We start from the raw sequence: 19,519 nt of genomic DNA, 5'->3' as shown, positions 1-19,519 counted from the left end.
GTCATTTTGGTAACCCATAAACATTTTGGTTTTATTATTATAATTTTTTTTTTTTTTACATGATGAAAAAATTACATACATTATAATATTAATCTTTGGTCCATCAGCTGTGGTGGTTAGAGAAATAAAGAACTGGTGTGCCACAAAATGGGAGTCCATAGTCCCATAATAACAAACAAATTACAGTAAAGCAGTTGCCACATACTGCCTCAAATAAAACATCTGAGAATGACTAAACCTGAGTGGTTCAGTCAACACTGCTGCTGAGTCATAAATACCCAGGAGATGCCAGAGTGATCTTACAATTTACTGGTAAATGTAGCAGCTATGGCACATTTACTGTATAGCACATTTTGTTGCATTGCAGTATGCTGTGATGGTAATTTGGTTTTATTCTCAGCATAATGCATTTTCTGATAATGTATTGGGTGTCATCACATGCTAATGGAAACAAGGCATGACAGCTAAAACTAATAGTGAATATATATATATATATATATATATATATATATATATATATATGTATATATATATATATATATATATATATATATATATATATATACATATATATATATATATATATATATATATATATATATATATATATACATATATATATATATATATATATATATATATATATATATACATATATGTATATATATATATATATATATATATATATATATATATACATATATATATATATATATATATATATATATATATATATATATATATACATATATATATATATATATATATATATATATATATATATATATATATATATATATATATATATATACATATATATATATATATATATATATATATATATATATATACATATATATATATATATATATATATATATATATTATATATATATATATATATATATAAAACAGGGGGGGGGGGGGTCTACTTATGTTCAGTTTAGATGCACCACTAATGATAAAATAATTTCAGTTTTCGCTGTAGACCTGTAAGTACTGAATGGTAATAAAGTTAAACCTTTTTAAAACTAACTAAAAGTAAAGTAAAGCTGAGATATACAGAAAATACCATATAAAACACACACATACAAAAATACATAATATATAGCGTGTGTTATTTTAGAAGACTAAGAATTTCAAAGCCAAAAATAAATAGAAAGCTGACATGATAAATAAGTCTTTACCTTTTATATTATATTTCCATTGTCATTGTGCCTCTGTTTTTGCATTTCTACAAATTTCTGGTGTTTTTAATGTCAATATTAGAGTTGTTTAACTTCGAACTTTGTTGAGTTTGTAATATTTTAATTGCACTTTGATAGTGCAATTAAATTGCACTCTGACAGAAAAGTGCTCTGTAAATGCTTGAGTTCCTATGTGGTCAGGAAACATAATCATAATAAGTTTATAAATGCCAGCTACACTTTTCTAATGACAACATATATTATTCTTTAATGTGCATGTTCTGCACTATAGAAAGGAACAAATGGAAAAAAAAAAAGAAACAAACAACTTACAGTATATGTTATTATTAAAGTTATATAACTTCAACCCAAGGATGTAATGCTCCACAAAATGTATGATGTAAAACTGCTACCTCTAAACATATAACATTATAAAAATACTATAAGCTACGCAGTGACCTTAATTATAAATTGTTTAAAATTTTTAATAATAATTATTATTTATAATTCTTAATTTGTTTAACAAGGTACTCTCAGAAGAATGGATTGAACATTGCTAAGACACACTTCTGATTTCATCTCAAATTATGAAGACACAATCTTTGGTAAAGAAACCTGTTTTTGAACAGTTTGGAGCACACAGTTATGGACCTTTTGCTATAATGACAACTCTGAATCAAACTTCAAAGATGAAATCACAAACAAATTCAGCTGGCGAGTCCAGGTGCAAAATCCATGCACGTTCATCTAATTGCATTATAATAAGCTGCAAATATTAACAGTGAGGGACATCCATAGATCACGCCCCAGCTCTCTCCAAAGACTGGTGTGATGGAGAATCGTGCTTCATTGTACCACTCATTAGTGTGTAATTACCCTCACTTACGGGGAAGAAAATAACACAAAAATGTGAGATGAATGAATTATAAGTTTCTTCCGTCTATATTTGGAAGAAAGAAAGACAGTAAAAAGCTAAAAAGAGAGAAACGGCAAGAAAGTAGCTTTCTCTTCTATTTCTCAGAATGCTCTGTCGGACTCGACCCAGGCAAATGTGGAAATCCATCGCTCTGACAGGAGCCTGTCACATCCCATCGCTCCAGGCCAACAGATCCCTCTGTCTGATTCTGAAGGGTTGTTATGTATGAAAGAGCCGGCTGACTCCTCAGCCCCAGTGCCAACACTCTGATAAGCAGGATGACATCTGCGCTACATTATTCCACAGCGCTTCTTTGTGCATGCTTGAGATTGGGAGATCGGCTCAGAATAAAGGGGAGGAGGAAGGTGCAGGATGTGTTGGGGAGGAAAGCAATTACCCACATTTGAGGGGAAACCTTCGTCTGGGACTCGGCGGAGGGGTTTGATGTGATGGTCTCGCTCTCACTTCCTTTCCTCTCATCAACTTCACTAGCTGTTTCTTCCATAGCAAGAGGCTCCAGAGTGGCTCAAAGCCTCCTGGCCCTCCCACAAGGCCTTCACTCTCGCCTCCAGCTCTCTGCACATATATAGGTGCAACCTTGTAAAGCTGAAGAAATTGAGTTCCCTCCAAGTGCCTCCCATTATTCATGTTGCCATATATGAAGCCTTGCAAACATCTGGGAGCTGGGTAGTTGCTTCCTATTTCATGGCACTGAAATTTATGGTACCTGGTAAAAGCTACCACTCCATCTTCTCCTTGCACCACCATACTGTCTCGCCACTCCTGAATCTCCTTAGCTATAATGCTGCCTGCTGAGAAGAAACCAGTGTTGCCGGAGGCAGCAATAGTGGTTTTCAGAAGCATAATAACCTTGATGATGATCTCAGCCAGAGAGAAAAAAAGGCTTGAGAGAGAGAGAGAGAGTGAGAAGACCGCACATATCATACACATTTAAGATATAAGATTTCGATTTCAAACAAATGGTGTTGCTTTTAAATGTTCATAAAATTTTCATCAAAGAAGATGAACAGAAGAAACTAAAACACTGATAATGATTGGAAATGTTTATTGGGCACAAAATCAGAATTATCTGTGTTAACAAAAAGATTACAGAAGTATGTTTTACAAGAAAATACTATCAGAATCTATCTACTGTACTTCAAAATTATGTGTTTAAAGGAGTCATATTATGCCCATTTTCCACAAGCTGATATGATTCTTTTAAAAGTCTAAAACACACTTTTTTTTTGAACTTCTCAATGGTAATGTAAAAAAAACCCACAATTTTTAGCTTGCTAAAATCAGCTCTGTGTCCAGCAAACCGTTTTATTCCATGTTCATTTAAATGCTAATGAGCTCTGCTTACCCAGCCCCTCTCTTCTGTGGGGTTTACTGTAGCCCCAGAACTTGCTGACTAGCACATTATTAGGAAAGGTGATTTGCAAAGATTCATAAAAGAACCTTATACTCACTTCTTCTGGAGGTGAAGTTGGATCAAGAATGATTTGCATGAACATAAATGCATTTAGGTAGATTGGGGTGCATTGCCTTCAGAAACAAATGTAATCCACTGCATCTTCAGCGGCTCAGATATCTAGAGTAAATGACGACTGTTATGTTCATTATTACATCCAAGAGCAGTACACCTCAGTCACTTAGAAGATATTCTTGTCTACATCTGCTGCTGCGGTGAAACAATAGTGGACTGATGACAGATCACTTAGGGCGGGTCACTCGCCCTAAACGCCACTGTCAATCAACAATTGTGGGAGGGGTCTAAGTCTGTGTGACATCACACAGCCAAGCGTCTGAGAATGGCTTGATATGAGAAAGGGAAATGATTTAACAAGATTAAAAAAAAAAAAAAATTGTTGGATCTTTATCATTACAGGGTGGTTGTGTACACACACTGCAAACAAAATTCAGTTGAAACAACTTGTAAAAGTGCATGTCACATCTGATGGCCCCTTTAAATGTGCCTTTACTTGCTGTTTATGTGTAATTATTTATATATTGTAACATTATTATATTACAATTAAATGGATCATATAAAATACTTTTTCACAAGATTACTTTTTGATCAGTTAAATGACTCCACTGGTTATTACACATTCAGTTTTGCAGTCTTCTATAAACTGACATTCTATCTGTACTTTGTACAGAAATATTTGTATTTTGTTCTTGTCAAAATGCACACTGCAGAAACCCCCCCAAAATGGAGGTGGTTAAAAATGCTAAAAACCTGACCGCTACAGCATCAATGCACAAAGACATTGCTTTATTAATATACACACATTTTCACCTAGACATGATATTTTTATGAGTTTCTGTTCTTCTGCACTCTTTATTGTGTGCTCTTTTTGTGCGTCAGTTTGACATAGAGGAAGTCTTACAAAAGCCACATTAGCCGATTGCTGCATTAAGGTGTGCGTGCATGTGTGTGCACCGGTCAATTTTTGTCAGAGAACTTTTTAAACATGCACAGACACCAACAAATTAAACATACAGCTGTGCTTATCAGGGATTTCAAGGCCGCTGGGTTCATGAGCTCAGCTCCTGTTTAACTGTCAATTTTTATGCATTTCTGGCATTTCAGGCATTAATTTACAGCACAGTCATCAGAGGTAATCAGGCCTTATTACGGTCGGAAAGAGGTTTATCTCCTCAGCCCTTAATCCTGATTCACTTCAGCTGCCTCCACAATTCTCAGTTTTTTTACAACAAAGGCATTAACTTTACCCTATTTAAATAACTTCCCCATATTGCTTTACACGCATATAGACTATCTGAATGCTTTCAAGCTGCATTTCACGCCATCGCAGTCTTCAAAAGGGCCAGCTCTGAGGCCATTGCGATGAGATGAGATGCGAGGGTGCGTTGCTGAGCAGCTTGATTTGATTTGGGGAGATGATACTACACCCAGGAAGTGCAGGGGAAGGGTTGAATCAATATGCATGTAGTAATTAGGCCCCATTAAAAAAAAGAACTTCAGAGGGAGGAAGGTTATAAAATGTTAATGAGACTTCAACCCCGGCTCTCTCTGAGCATGTGCGTCTCTGTATGTGCGTAGCATCCGGGTCAGTGCAAATGGAGCCAGCCATGAACGTCACACCAAACGCAAACTAAAAAACTCAGCTTCATTCATTTCTGAAGCATTTCACGCAACTTAAACCTGAACAGGGTTTTGAGATGAAACCACTACAGGTAAAGTTGTTCAATATGAGCTCTGATACACTGTTCCTGTATGGTAATTTATTGGCAGTGATAGCTCCCCACAGACAGTCTGCCTCCTTCAGGGGGTAGGTAGGGGCACTAATGGAGGCGGGTGCAGGCCCGATCAATATGAGGATGGCAAGCGGCCCAGCCTCACAGCTGTTGCCAGGCGAAAAGGCTCCAGTAATGGAGCTCTGTTAGACAACGCTAACGGAAGGTGCGGGATCATCTTTATATCCTGATGCTCTCGACTGTCCCGCTTCATGACCTGAAATGGAGGAAAATGAAAACCGTTGGAGCAGAATGCCATTGTGTCCTGATGCTTCTACCATCAGCATCTGATTACATCCACCTACTGTAGGCCACACCAACCTCCTACGTCCAAACCTATAACCCTAAACATGCTCCTATCTAAAGGTTCTGGAGAAACAGTGTTCCTTCACAGCATGGGGTTTATTAATGGAAGTACTTTCAAAGGCAGCTGTCCGTGAAGAATTCAAAGTTGTCCACGAGTTGATATGCTGAAAAATAAAATAAATGAAACTTAAAAAAAAAAAAAAAGTTATAATTAAATAATATATTTTAGTTATAGTTCAATAATAATAATAATTAATAATAATTAGTTAAAATTATAGTTATGATTTATGTTTGAGCCATAAGTTGAAATGATTTGTAATATACAATCATTTGCTTTCAGAGAAGACCATGAATAGAATAGACTTCCACCAGAATAAAAAATGTGGGTTATTTCTCAAAAAAAAAAAAAATATGTATTGATTTTGTTTGGTTTTATCTTTTCCATCAACTTGCCCAGAGACTATATATTAGGGTGACTATATGTCCTCTTTTTGGACTTCATGGAAAAATTGCTTTTTTTTTTTTCTTTTTAAATTTATTTTTGAAGTTTTCTTAATCTTGCTCCCGCTAGATCTCTGATGCCTTCTCCTGCAATATGTGATTCTCTCCCGCAATGTTCGTGTCCACTCCTTTCTAATATATATAATTTTGCTGCATCAGTGAGCTGCTCTCGGTATGTGGGATATTAAGATCCCTTTTGAATCAATTTCGCAATCACATGCACTTTGTGTAAAGGGAGCACATCAGATATTTTTCAATGAGTGCAGGATCTGTTGAGCAGCAAATACTCCAGCATGGTCTCGTCAGTCATCTCTCCTTATTCTCGACAAGTCTCGATCAGTCAAATCTGACTCCGGCAGCTCTTCTTTTTCCACAGAATTGAGATACTTTTAACTGTTGCCAAGGGATGATTTTCCTGAATGGGTTAAATGTTTGAAATATTGCATAAATTTGACTGAAATGCTTTTATTGAAACATTTTACATTCAACCTATGATAAAACTTTCATGGACTTTTACATTAACTGTTCCCTCCTGGTGGAATGACTCAATCCAAGCAGCTGAGTATTAAAATTATTTTCAACATCTGAAAACACATCTTTTCCATCTTCATTTGACGCTCTAACATTGGCACTCTCTTTTCTATTTCTATTCTAACTACTTGTTTTAATTAAAAATAAAAAGAGCCTTTAACACTAGCATAATCTATTCTTTCTAATTATTATCTTTATAAATTATAAATAACAACCTTCTTCAACCATTCTTATTTTTTTTATTCTAACAACTGGTTTTCTTTTTATTTATTATAAAAACAAAAGAAGCAAAAAAACAAACAAAAAAAAAAACACGGGAAGTAACTTGTTGTTTTAGTTTCTGGGAGCCGTTTCTGCAGGCATTAAACTGCCATCATTTTAAAAGACAATATATCCGTTTGCATTGAACTTTCAGCATCACAACTTTGCAGATACTGTTTATGCTCGAGCAGCAACATAACGCACTAACTACCATTAAAGTGAATTCGCAATTAACCACCCCTTTAAATTAATTAACATCAAATGAGCAACACTGAATTAATGATCTAAAAAACAATTCCAGTCATGACGTGAATTGACTAATAGTGTTTTCCAGTGCTACCAAACAGCAGGATCATTTACTGTAGGTTCATTTAAGTCTACTTAATTTCAAAGAAATAATAATTAAATAAAGTCTGGAAAAATTATGAATTGGGACTGTAGCTCAAGACAGGGATGATAAAGGATGAGACCCTTGAAAATACAAACAAGCTTGAATGTAAAGCGATTTGCCTCCAGGTCATGAAACTGAACACATACTGAAACTCACGATGCTAGTGTGTGAACAAACATCCTATTTGGGAACGGAGTTAACATTTCAAGATACAAAAGATTTATAAACGATATATATAACAGTGACCCACCACCAAAAAGTTTTAGAGCCGCTGATTAAAGGTATACTCTCTAACATTAAATGATGCATATTAGCATGTTAAGAGGTAGCTGTGCACCTTTTAGGTGTAGATAAGGCAAAAACGTTTACTTTTCAGGTTACTGCATGAGTGACACATTTTCTTCTGACAGGGTTTAGCACCCGATTACCCAGTGCTATCAGTCATGAATCAGACAGAAGAAAGGTAGGTTGAATGTGTGTGCACTGTCTACTGTCTATATAGAAGTAATCAGTGAAACAGGATGAGTAGTGGACTCTGGCGAGACAGTCGTATGATACACCCTCCCCACCCTCCAACTCCGTGCAGATGAATGGCTGCCACACTCCGCCAGCAATTGGATTATATAGAGAGCTTTCTCCTTAATGAGTGCTTTGGTAATGCAATCTGCTCACACTGCCCACTGCGAAGATGAGCAGAGCGAGCAAAATGCCATGGCACCGAGCATACGTCCCTCTCGGAGGTGACGGATGACTTTGATAGCATAGTGCCTTTGGAGACAGGCACTCCCTCGCATGACAGCAGGGTAAGTGATATAGAATGGCATGTATATTTTCTCAAGCACTGACTCCACTGTCTCTTTGCCTTGGAGTTCTATAAACCCTTGAGATCCATCTCTCACCTGAAAGCCGGGCATTTATTAAGTTGCTGTATATTTTTGTTATACTAGTGATTTATGGTTCCAATTTGTCATTTATCTACATGTGGAAATAGGTAGCCAAAATGCTCTCAGGTATTTAACAGCTCAAGAGATCCATAGACAGAGCATAAGACATAAGACTGGCCATTTGTGGTTGTTGTACTTTAGTGTTCATGCTAACAAACATAAAAATTTACTCAAGTTTGGTGTCTGTAACTCAAAATAGCAAAAAATGTCAACAATAGCTAAACAAACAAACAATGATTAAAAAATGACTTCTGCTTTGAACTTTTGAACAAAGTGTTCATACTGAGTCAAAGACTTAACTTGTTTTTAATTAGATTTTAATAGATTTTACTTATTTCTTAAAGAACCTACTTTTCTGAACTCCCCCTAAAGTGTTCATCACATGTTGACCATCTTAGATGCTTTTTATGTGTCCAAATCATTCTTGTTTAACACTTCAACACATTTGATAAAGGTGATGCAAACAGAAAGTGCCACTACTTATCCCAAAGCTTTCAGTGTGAAAATGATAGTATATTTAATCACTACCATGAAGTGAAGTTTAGGAACACCACCACTAAATGTTCAAAACGTTTTCTTTGTTTTTTTTTTTTTTTGGCCTACAAAGTTTATATATATATATATATTTAAATAGAAATATACAGATATAATGTATATTAGACCATTTTTTAAATTAAATGTAATGTAAAAAAAATGTAAAGAAATGTAATGTAAAAAAAAAAGATCCAAGGGTGTGTCTCAACAACACTGTGATTTTAACATGAAATTAAAATATAAAAAAATACAATAAAATAACCAGCAGTGACTGAGGCAGCTATTGGTCAAAACACCAAAAATGTAACTTCATAGCAAATTACATTTGATTAAAATCATCATTAGGAATGACTGAATTTTCTTAAGAGAACTGTTACTTTCATGCCCAGTCCCTTAATTGCTGCTTGCAGCTTTATTTACTTTTAAGTCAAGGAATGCTGAAAGATTTGTTGATTTATAAAATGACTACTAGTTGATGTAACATTTAAAAATTACTTTTGAAGCATTAAAAACATCAAAATAATTAGTCACAAATGGCCCCAGACACATACACAAAAAAAAAAAAAAAAAATGTGTTACATCTAAATAAACAGTCAGAAATATTAATTATAAATCATGAATATGAGACTGGCGGTCCATCCAAGGTCTTTCTTTCCATGTCTATGGAAAACAGATGGATAGATAAATGTAATATAAATGTTATTTTGCAGGAATATTGGTGAAATGCTCCAAACCAAGTTCACGTTGCATTATCGTAACAAACAACAAAACAAAATTTTACAAACAAAAATATTATAAAATTTTTAAGGTTAGAAATAGCTCTGTAATGTAACAACTACACATTTTCACAAATATTCACACATTCTAGAACCACCCATGGTCCCCTTTGTCTTTCCATGCAATCTTCTAAAAAGCAATAATGACTAATCAGTAAAATTTACCACAACACAATAATGTCTCACATAGGAGGCAGGAAATAGGTCTGCAATCATGACTTCCCCATCAACTTTTGCCCACACTTCTTTCTGTCTCACTGGGACCAGCCTGCCCTCGCATGGTCATTTTCCCATTAATGTAACAGACATCCTTACATCCTGAATACTGAGAGACTTTGGGCTTCAGTGAATGAGAGTTTATTCATTCTCCTAAGAAACTCTGGCACATCTTCCTCTCCGGCAGCAGCAGATAATACGCCATATCTCATTCTGCATCAAATCCCTTCATGTGTCAAAACTAAACTCATTAATGGATTCTCCTATCAAATAATCATCTCTCTGAGCTTTTTTCTTTCTCCCTAAATGAAAATTATTTGAATATATAGGTGTCTGACTGCATGGCTACAAATCTTCCTCAGAACAGGAGTAGAAGGACGTGGCCTGATTACTATCTGTGTCTGGCATCCAGCTGTGTGGTGGGTAGGTAGAGACCTTTTATCACCCGGCGGGAGGTCCAAGTTGACCTTGATTTCTTTGCAGAGTGACGGGAGGGAACTGTGCTGCATCAAGAGTTGAAATAAATGCCTTACTCTTTACAAATAACATAACTGCTCCAGAACTGTTTACATGCTTTATATTTAGTCAGTGCTTAGCAAAATACATGTACGCTTCTTCAAACATCAACTTTCCTGTAAGGCAAAAAATAAAACAAGTCTGAGTCTGTCCATCTCTCAACAGTGTTCAACAGCAGAGTCTCTATTAATATCAAAACAATAAGTTGATCTGCTTTAAGAACAGTGACGTTATTATCTAGGTACCAATAAATGTCATCTAGCCTTTCAGTTGTTAACTATATTACTGAAAAACTGTGGGGTAGCACTGAAAACAATGTTCTGTGCACGTGTCTGTACTGTATATGTATGCATGCAGATAATAAAAGGTAATTTAGTTAGAAAAACATCAAAACATTCCTTTGCTGATCACATTTGTTTTCTTGGTCAATGTTTTTGTTGGTTTTGGTTCTTTTTGCTGTTATAGGCTGTAAGAACGCACTGATTTTTTTTTTTTGTTTGTCTGTTTTTTTTTTTTTTTTTTTTTTTTTTTTTTTGGACAGACCAGAAACTACTTCAGAGCTATGTCTGGATGTCCTAAGCTATGTCCTTGACACTTGGTGAGGTGGAGCCAGGGATTGAACCATCAACCTTCCGGTTTGTAGGCAACCTACATGAACCACTGAGCCACTGCCGCCCCTATATCTTTTGTGAATCGCACCCAATTTATATATAATGCACTTTTCTTACACATAAAGCGCTACAACAAAGCGTTAAAAAACTATTAAAATGCAGAATTCAGTGATAAAATATAAAACAGCAAAATAAATCAAATCAAAACCCTAATCAACAGCTTAATCATGATGAGCCATTTTAAAGAGGTGGGTTTTCAACAGTTTCTTAAAAGTACTTAGTGTAGGAGCACTTCAAATGAAGTGTATTCCATAACCTTCAGAGCAGCACGAGAGAAGGCTATCTGTCCCATAGTTTCTAATCTACAGTGTGGATGATAAAGAAGAAGAGAATCAGCAGAGCGAAGAGGAGGAGAAGGCATGTAAGGGGTAACTAAATCACAAGCATAAGAAAGAGCCAATTCATGCACAGCTTTATAAGTTAAACAAGCGTTTTAAACGATTGAACTGGAAGCCAGTGCTAGTTACAGCGGATACTACTGATGTGTGTGATGTGTGGATGGCAATACAAAGATGTTATCCAGTGTCAGATTAAAACAGCTTAATTTTTGGATGGCTGCTGCTATGCCAATAAGAAGAGCCTCAGTCTTAGAGCTAATTAATTTTAGAAAGTTGTAAAGCAACCATACTTTTATGTCCTGCAAACATTCAGAAAGGATTGCAAAACAAACTGTAACATCAGACTTTGAACTGATGTATATTTGGGGATCGTCAGCATAAAAATGATACCCAAGACCGTGTTTTCTAATGATTTGCCCCAGAGGAAGCATATAAATGCTAAATAGTATGGGCCCCAAAACAGAACCCTGAGGGACCCCATATTGGACCTGACTAATGCCTGATTTGTTATTTCCCAGAACAACAAACTGGGATCTATTTGTAAGGTAGAATCTGAACCATTCAAACACAGTGCCAGAGATACCGAGCCAACTCTAGTAATCAAAGTCAAGTAATATAGAGTGACATACTGTGTCAAATGCTGCACTTAGGTCTAACAAAACCAAAATGGTAGAGGCACCAGAGTCAGCTGAGAACAGGAGGTCGTTCATAACGTGAACCAAAGCGGTCTCAGTACTGTTCCCTGACCTAAACCCAGATTGGAAAGGCTCTAAAAGGAAGATTTGAAATTGGCCTATAATTTGTAAGATCACGGGTATCACATCCAGGCTTTTTAGGGACTGGTGTGATAGCTGCGACCCTAAGTTCACATGGAACTATCCCAGTATAAGATAAGAGAAGTGTAAACAATATTTAATATGAGGGGACTGATCGTCGACAGACACTCCTTAAGAACAGTAGAGGTTGAGTTCATTGTCAACACTAATTTTGAGATATCATCAGTGGCAATTGTTGCAAAGCTATAGCACAGAACCTTAGGAATACTTGGTGGAAGAACCTCATGGAGCACTGTAGTGATGTGTCATTCTTGAATGATTCATTCATTTTGAACGAATCTTTAATGTAACTCGGGAAGAACGAGTCGTTTCGGGAAGTGATTCGTTCAGTCGCACATGCGCAATATTCTATAGGTTCTGTTCCGCTAGTAAGTATTAATTCACCTGCTGTCAGTCAATGCAGTCTGAGCCAGAAAGAGAATTGATTAGTTCATAGTTTGGGTCTATCTGGTTTTTGACTTGTTCCTTAAAGGGGGGGTGAAGGAACAAGGATCTGTGGATAATCGAAAGTGACTTTAATAGTTTCCAACACAGAGGGTCAATCCAACACAGGGAACAAAAAGTTGACACACATACATCCCTAATAGACCTGATAAACACTAACTGAACAGACTGGGGCTTATGAACACAGGAGAACGAGGGGCGGAGATGTGAGGAGGATGAACTAATAAAGAATCACACCTGGAAACAATGAACAATCCAACACACGGAAAACTAGGTCACATGACACATGGCTGCTTGAGATGGGGATAGTTGTAACAGTTCATTATAAATGTTGCAACCAACTCCTTGTGACATTTACATTACATTACATTTACATTTAGTCATTTAGTCATTTAGCAGATGCTTTTATCCAAAGCGACTTGCAAATGAGGACAATGGAAGCAATTGTGATTGTCCTGCATCCAGCAAGAAATGTTTTTTAGACAAGCTGAGATGCGAGTAGCTACCATCGGATCATCAGGATGGAATGAGAGGTAGAGCTGATTGTCATCAGCATAGCAGTGGTATGAAAAGCCATGTTTCTGAATGACAGAACCTATATATATCGATTCCAGTGAGTCCAGTTATCCAATCACATCCTCTATTGAGGCAAAATGTGAGGTTTTTGTTGCAAATCAATGGATTTATGTAAAATGTGTTATCATCATAGTTTATGTGCATATCTTCTTGCATATCTGGATAAAAACACTATCCACCTCAAATGAGCACATACATTTTTTTTTTTTTTTTTTTTGTGCACGTTTAAAATTTGGAAATCTTAACATTTCCATCCAGTATTTATATAATGTATTTGTCACTTTAAATGGTTCACCTTTTTAAAACTGATTATTCTTTGTTCTTCAGTAAGGTTTTTACATATATTGAAAATGTGGGTATTATTTCAGCAAATTACATCACACATTACCTTTATGTAAAATATGTTACTCAGGACAGTACCAAATAACAATAACATGAATTGTTTAAGAGCTCTATTTTGTTAATTTTTTTAACATTTTCACAGATACTGCAAGGGGTTCCCAAACTTTCGCATGCCACTGTGTGTGTGTGTGTATATATATATATATATATATATATATATATATATATATATATATATATATATATATATATATATATATATATATATGATTAAATACAAGCAATTAATAGCAGCAACTAAGATGTGGTTTGAAATTGGTAAAATAGCCTTGGGAAAAAATATCACCAGTGCGTTTTTATTTTATATATATATATATATTAGTTATTTAAGTAATAATTTTTTGTTTTGTTTTGTTTTTTGTTTTTTATGCCAATCTAGAAGGTCATTCTGTTAGTCAGTTAGTCTGAGCTGGTACTGTCCTGCCTCTGTTGTCCTCTTTCTGCCTGGCTACACACTAGCAGTCATGCTCAGGAGTGGAATAAATTATTCACAAAGAGTCCATCTCTCTCCCTCTCTCTTTCTTCTTCGGTCTACAGGATGGGCTGAGTGGGTGGAGAAGGTGGGCACAAAGGGTGGAAGTACAACAGTCCCAGAGCCCACAGCTCAGCGGGAGACCAGTCCAGATGTCAGCAGAGTAAAGTCCTCCAGACATCACAGTGGTTTGGTTATGTGGCGTCCTCTCTTTCACTGGCACTCGTGATAATAGAAGACTGTTTTAACATACACCTGTGCATGCATGTCAGTTGAACAAGTGGCATAAGAATGTTTACAACATCTTTCTTTCCTCATCACTCTCTCACCCCTTCATTCTTAACTCTAATGTCCCCAATGGGGCCTCTATCACCAGAAAAGCCCTGTTATTTTGGTGTATGAAGTCCCCTTAAGCAAGATTTCACAGACTGTCCCAGAGTATCGACAGCAGACGAGCCCGGACACCATCCCATACTATTTTTCTCCTGAGCTTGATGCACACGGATGCTAAAAACCCCCTCCAAGACTGTGCATAATTAAAAGTGCATGTGATCATGTGGTTCTGCTCACTGCATTTTTTTTTTTTTTCACTTGCCTCTGGCTGCACTTCATCCCTTCAGATTTTCAGCTGCCGGTTGGTCGCAGCCAATTCAGCTTGTATCTGCTTGGGGCCACAACAGGATTCCAGTAACACCACATCTCAGATCAATAGAGACATCCAGAAGACACAAGCTGACAATAACATGACTGGTAGCTAGACTGTTCAGCATGGTGGGGAAAAAACAACAACTGGATGAGCATAAATAAAACAGTGGCTCCCTTCTGCACAGACTGATTTGTAATTATGTTGAAAACAAAGCATTTTTTTTTTGTGATTCGCTTTCTTTGTGTATTCATCAATATCAAATCGGTCTGTGCTAATCACACCATTTTTCCTCTTGAATTCTGTTTAGTGTAGAAAAGGCAATATGAATATTCTTTCTAATCATATCGTGCTTCATTGAGCATGTTATGAAAATTATACTTAATAACATGTCAATGTGCAAAATCATGTAAACCCCTTAAACTGTTCTTTTATGATTTGAAGGCAAACTTGATCACAAGCATATTGTTATCAAATATGTATCAAATATAGCAAGTTAATCCTTGTTGCATTTACAAACAATATAAAATTGGACACTTAAAACACTTAAATCAAATTTCAATACCAGAGACATTGATGATTTCCTAATACACTTCAGTTAATATATATACATTAATACAGTCAGAAATACCTATTTTTATTTGTATTATATATATTTTAAAATGTTATATATATATATATATATATATATATATATATATATATATATATATATATATATATATATATATATATATATATATATATATATATATATATATATATATATATAGTTGTGCTGTTTAACATTTTTATATAAAACAGGATATCATTTTTATAAATTGAATTTTTACAACATTTATAAGAAATATATACAGTTAGGTCTATATATACAGTAGGCTATTTGGATATTGGCACATTTTTTATTATTTTAGCTTTTGACCAAAACACATTCAAGTTACAGTTATATAATGAATTTGGGCTTAAAGTGGACATTCCAAGCTTTAATTTGAGGGTATTCTCATCACAACTGGTGGAAAGGTTAAGGATTTACCTCCCCCTTTTCAAGGGTCAATAAGTAATTGGGACAGCTGACTCAAAAGCCATTTCATGGACAGATATGGGCTATTCCTTCATTATTTCTCAATTAGTTGATTCAAAGTGTGCCATTTGCATTTGAAAGCTGGTCAAAGGATTTCAGGTGAAAGAGACAATTGTTAGGCCTCGAAAACAAAACATCAGAGAGATAGCAGGAACATCCGGAGTGGCCTGAGAAAAAAAGAATGCAACATATGTGTGAGCTCAGCAATGTAAAATATTCTGAATGTCTACAGAGGACCTCTGCATGGTAAAGAAAAACCCTTTCACGACATCCAGCCAAGAGAAGAAAATTCTCCAGAAGGTAGGTCTGTCACTGTCAAAGTCTAGAATCAAGACAAGACTTCACGAGAGAGTTCACCACAAGGTGCAAACAAGGCCAGATTAGACTTTAGATCTAAAACAGCTAGACCACTTCTGGAAAAGCATTTTTTTGATGGCTGAAATTAAGATCAGCCTACACCAGGATGATGAGAAGAAAAAAGTATGTAGAAAGCTTGTAACACAATTTATAATCCAAGGCATGCAACATCATATGTGAAACACAGTGGAGCAGTGTGAATGCATGAGCATGTATGGCTTCCAGTGGCACTGGGTTACTGGTGTTTAGTAATAATGTGACAGAGGATAGAAGCAGCCGGAAGAATTCTGAAGTGTATACTTTCTGCCCAGATTCAGCCGATTGCAGCAAATTTGATTGGACAGTGCTTCATAGTACAAATGGACAATGACACAAATAAAGAGGTAAAGAAACTCAGTAATTTTTGAAGGCAAAAAAAGTAGATTATTCTGCAATGGTCAGTCAGTCTCCTGATCTAAACCCGATTGAGCTTGCGTTTCACTTATGAAGACAAAACTGAAGGAAGAAAAACCAACAAAGAACTACAACTTAGATCAGCTGCAGTAAATTCCTGGCAAAGTATCACAAAGGAGGAGACCTAGTCTCTGGTAATGTCTATGAGTTCCAGACTTAAGGCAGTAATTTGTCCAATTACATTTGAGCCCCTGAAAATTAGGAAAATATATATGAAAAAATGGTTGTAATTCCTTTGCTTTTTATGTTATATTTTTGTTTAACCCCTTGAAAGCTTAAAGTCTTCACTTCAATTTTTTCTTTATTATTTCGTTTTAATTTTATTCTGGTGGCATACTGAGCCAAAATTATGAAAATTGTGTCAGTATCCAAATATATATGGACCTGAACTGTATTTTTATTTATTTAGTTTTTATCAGTGTAAATGTCTTTACTGTCACTTTGAATCAAATCTTCTACGCATTAATGTAATATGCATCTATGCTGTAAAAAAGTATTAATTTCTTTAAAAAAAAAAAAAACTTATCCCAGCCTTTAAACAGTTGATTATATTTTTGCCACACTTTAATTCTACAAGAGACTTAAAACAATCAGAGAGCAACAGATAAAATCGAACATATAATAATTTGTAATCAAAGCAAGCTACACCATGTGCCCTTCATGATCTCTTGTGTCTCACTATGAATGTCTAAGGTACAAATGGTTGCTAATGGTTAAATGCTCTTATAATACAAGTCAGAGTGTTTGATTGCAGATTGATAGGAGAAGCGAGAGGGGCTGTTCTTCTGCTTTAAGGGTCTTATCATGTTGTCACCTGGCAGGTAAACACTGACAGACTGGTGGATCTGGTGGATAACATTTCACGTTCTCTGGTCTAGCACCAGATCCCATTTTCTTCTACATGGTACGGTTCAGTCATTTGCTCAAACAAGGCACACAGGACATGATAGAATCTGAGAGACTGCAGCTTCCTGCCTGGATGTATATCACACAGAGGAGATAAGAGGAAATCCAGGAGAGTGAGGAAAATGTAGAAACTCTGTTACATGTGGGAAATTTGTCAGACAGAAGATAGTCTTGGCGGATGTGAATAGAGGGTTGAGGTTAAAATATATTAATGGAACAATTTGTGAGGATTTGTTAAGGCTGGTTCACACGGCAGGATAATTAGGCCGATTTTAGCCCCGATTCACCCCTTCCGACAATCTTAGGATGCTCCGATTATCGTAAAATAACCTGATCAAATATTCCTGCCGTGTTTAGTGTGTTAAGACCGCTCTCCTCTGCTCGGAAGAACGTTGGGACCGCTCCGATCTCAAATCGGGGATATCCAACATGTTGGATTTATTTGGCCCGATTTCTTCTCGTGTGTGGTGTCCCCCGAGGACAAACAATCACGCAGCCTGTGGACTGTGGCGTGTAGCCAATCAGAAAGCGAGGTGACGAGGCAGTGAGGAAGTACCAGGAAACAAAATCAAAACAGCCTGCGTATATAATATAACAAATATAATAAATACAAATAAAAGTAAAATAAAGTCGATGGGCATAACTACATCCACAACTGCAGTCCACCAGAGTACATGGAAACGAATATATGAACATTTATTTCAACGGATATTAATCTGTGTAGTACGTATTAACATTTATATGAGATAAAACAACAACTAACTCCATATCATGATGTAGCAAGTATAGTCCATGCTCGCGTTGTCTCCACCTCTTTGACCATCGCCTTTTCTTGTTTTTCTTATGTTTTATTTCCGTTAAAAACAAAAGCACAAACTATGGCCACTGCATCCTCTTCGTCCGCCATGATTGTTTACTCTGAAGTCACGTTTGATCTCGAGGGATTTTCCGAGATTTCCCGTTTTACCTGGGAATGCTCGGGAGTCAAATCGGCTCGTGTGTGATGTGTTGATATTGCCGTGTGGCTGTATCAACAAAACTAAACAACATTGGCAAAAAAATTATTTAAGCATCTAAAGCCACTCGTTATAACACAAACAAGCAAAATGAAAGCTCGTTGTCAACATTTTCAAACGCTTATTCTGTATTAGATACATTAAAAAAAAAATGTTGTGAACATCCTCATAAATGACAGCTATGATCTTAAAGATACCTCATTATTAATGTATCATGGAACCTTCGTACACACACAGTTACTGAACCCAGTGTTTCTGTTTCCAACACAGTCCTGCTCTGGACTCACACATTTGCTGATTGAATTTGATGGAGCTGTCTGCATAATAGCATTAGCATTACAGAGGAAAATGTTCATCATCATAATGCAATTTGTAACATACTTTCTCAAACGCGGCTGGATTTCCGGCGGGATCGATAGATAAGCTGCTCACAGCAGTCAACCTCAGCCTCAGCATGAGTTAAGGGCACAGAAATGGACAAGGTGACACGGCCCTAGGGAAACAGAGGCTAAAAGCGCTGTGTAATACACTGAGAAACAATGAGTTTGCAGTAGCAGCACAGACCCGGGGCTCTTTTTCTCAAGAAAATAAGAAACTGTACGGTCGAGGCTTAACCCATAGCCCAATCTTTAAGTATAAGAAATGCTCCAGCCAGTACTATTCGCTTCAAACGGCTTGCAGAGAGAAGTCAGCATTCTCCCGCTTAGCTCAGACACGGTTTTAGTCATAGTTTGAGCTTTCTTTTCTTGGCGCGTGGCAAAGCTGTTCCCTCTGGAGGCCGACTAACAAGAGCGTGAGAGGGGACGACACAAATTCATCCCAGCCTTGGATGGGGAACGTGGCTACGACAAAGTTCTGTCAATATGCGCTGCCAGTCACCGAGGGCAAAGCTATGCTTCTCTTCCTCTCTTTTCTTCTCTCGCTCACTCACTCCTCACAACCCAGTTCTCTCCTCTCTTGCCCGAAAACCCTCTGCCAGCCC

The 19,519-nt window shown here is 36.3% G+C and overlaps 2 protein-coding genes across 2 annotated transcripts in view; one reads left to right on the top strand and one right to left on the bottom strand.

Annotated features, from left to right (window-relative positions):
• LOC127964444 (potassium voltage-gated channel subfamily H member 8-like) overlaps nt 1–2,607 on the bottom strand; it is a 21,171-nt gene extending 18,564 nt beyond the window's left edge. Inside the window, exons 1-2 of the mRNA XM_052564657.1 lie at nt 2,504–2,607; nt 2,259–2,392 (exon numbers count right to left, since the gene is read on the bottom strand). Of these exons, the coding sequence (XP_052420617.1) occupies nt 2,259–2,392; nt 2,504–2,607 (238 nt within the window). The remainder of the gene's footprint in view (nt 1–2,258; nt 2,393–2,503) is intronic.
• Nucleotides 1–19,519, top strand: part of LOC127965215 (uncharacterized) — a 231,803-nt gene that overhangs the window by 200,198 nt on the left and 12,086 nt on the right. The window lies entirely within an intron of this gene.

This window comes from Carassius gibelio, chromosome B9, assembly GCF_023724105.1.
Source record: "Carassius gibelio isolate Cgi1373 ecotype wild population from Czech Republic chromosome B9, carGib1.2-hapl.c, whole genome shotgun sequence".
Taxonomy (NCBI): domain Eukaryota; kingdom Metazoa; phylum Chordata; class Actinopteri; order Cypriniformes; family Cyprinidae; genus Carassius; species Carassius gibelio.
The sequence above is the reverse complement of the archived record's forward strand: the minus strand, read 5'-3'. Positions and strand labels throughout refer to the sequence as shown.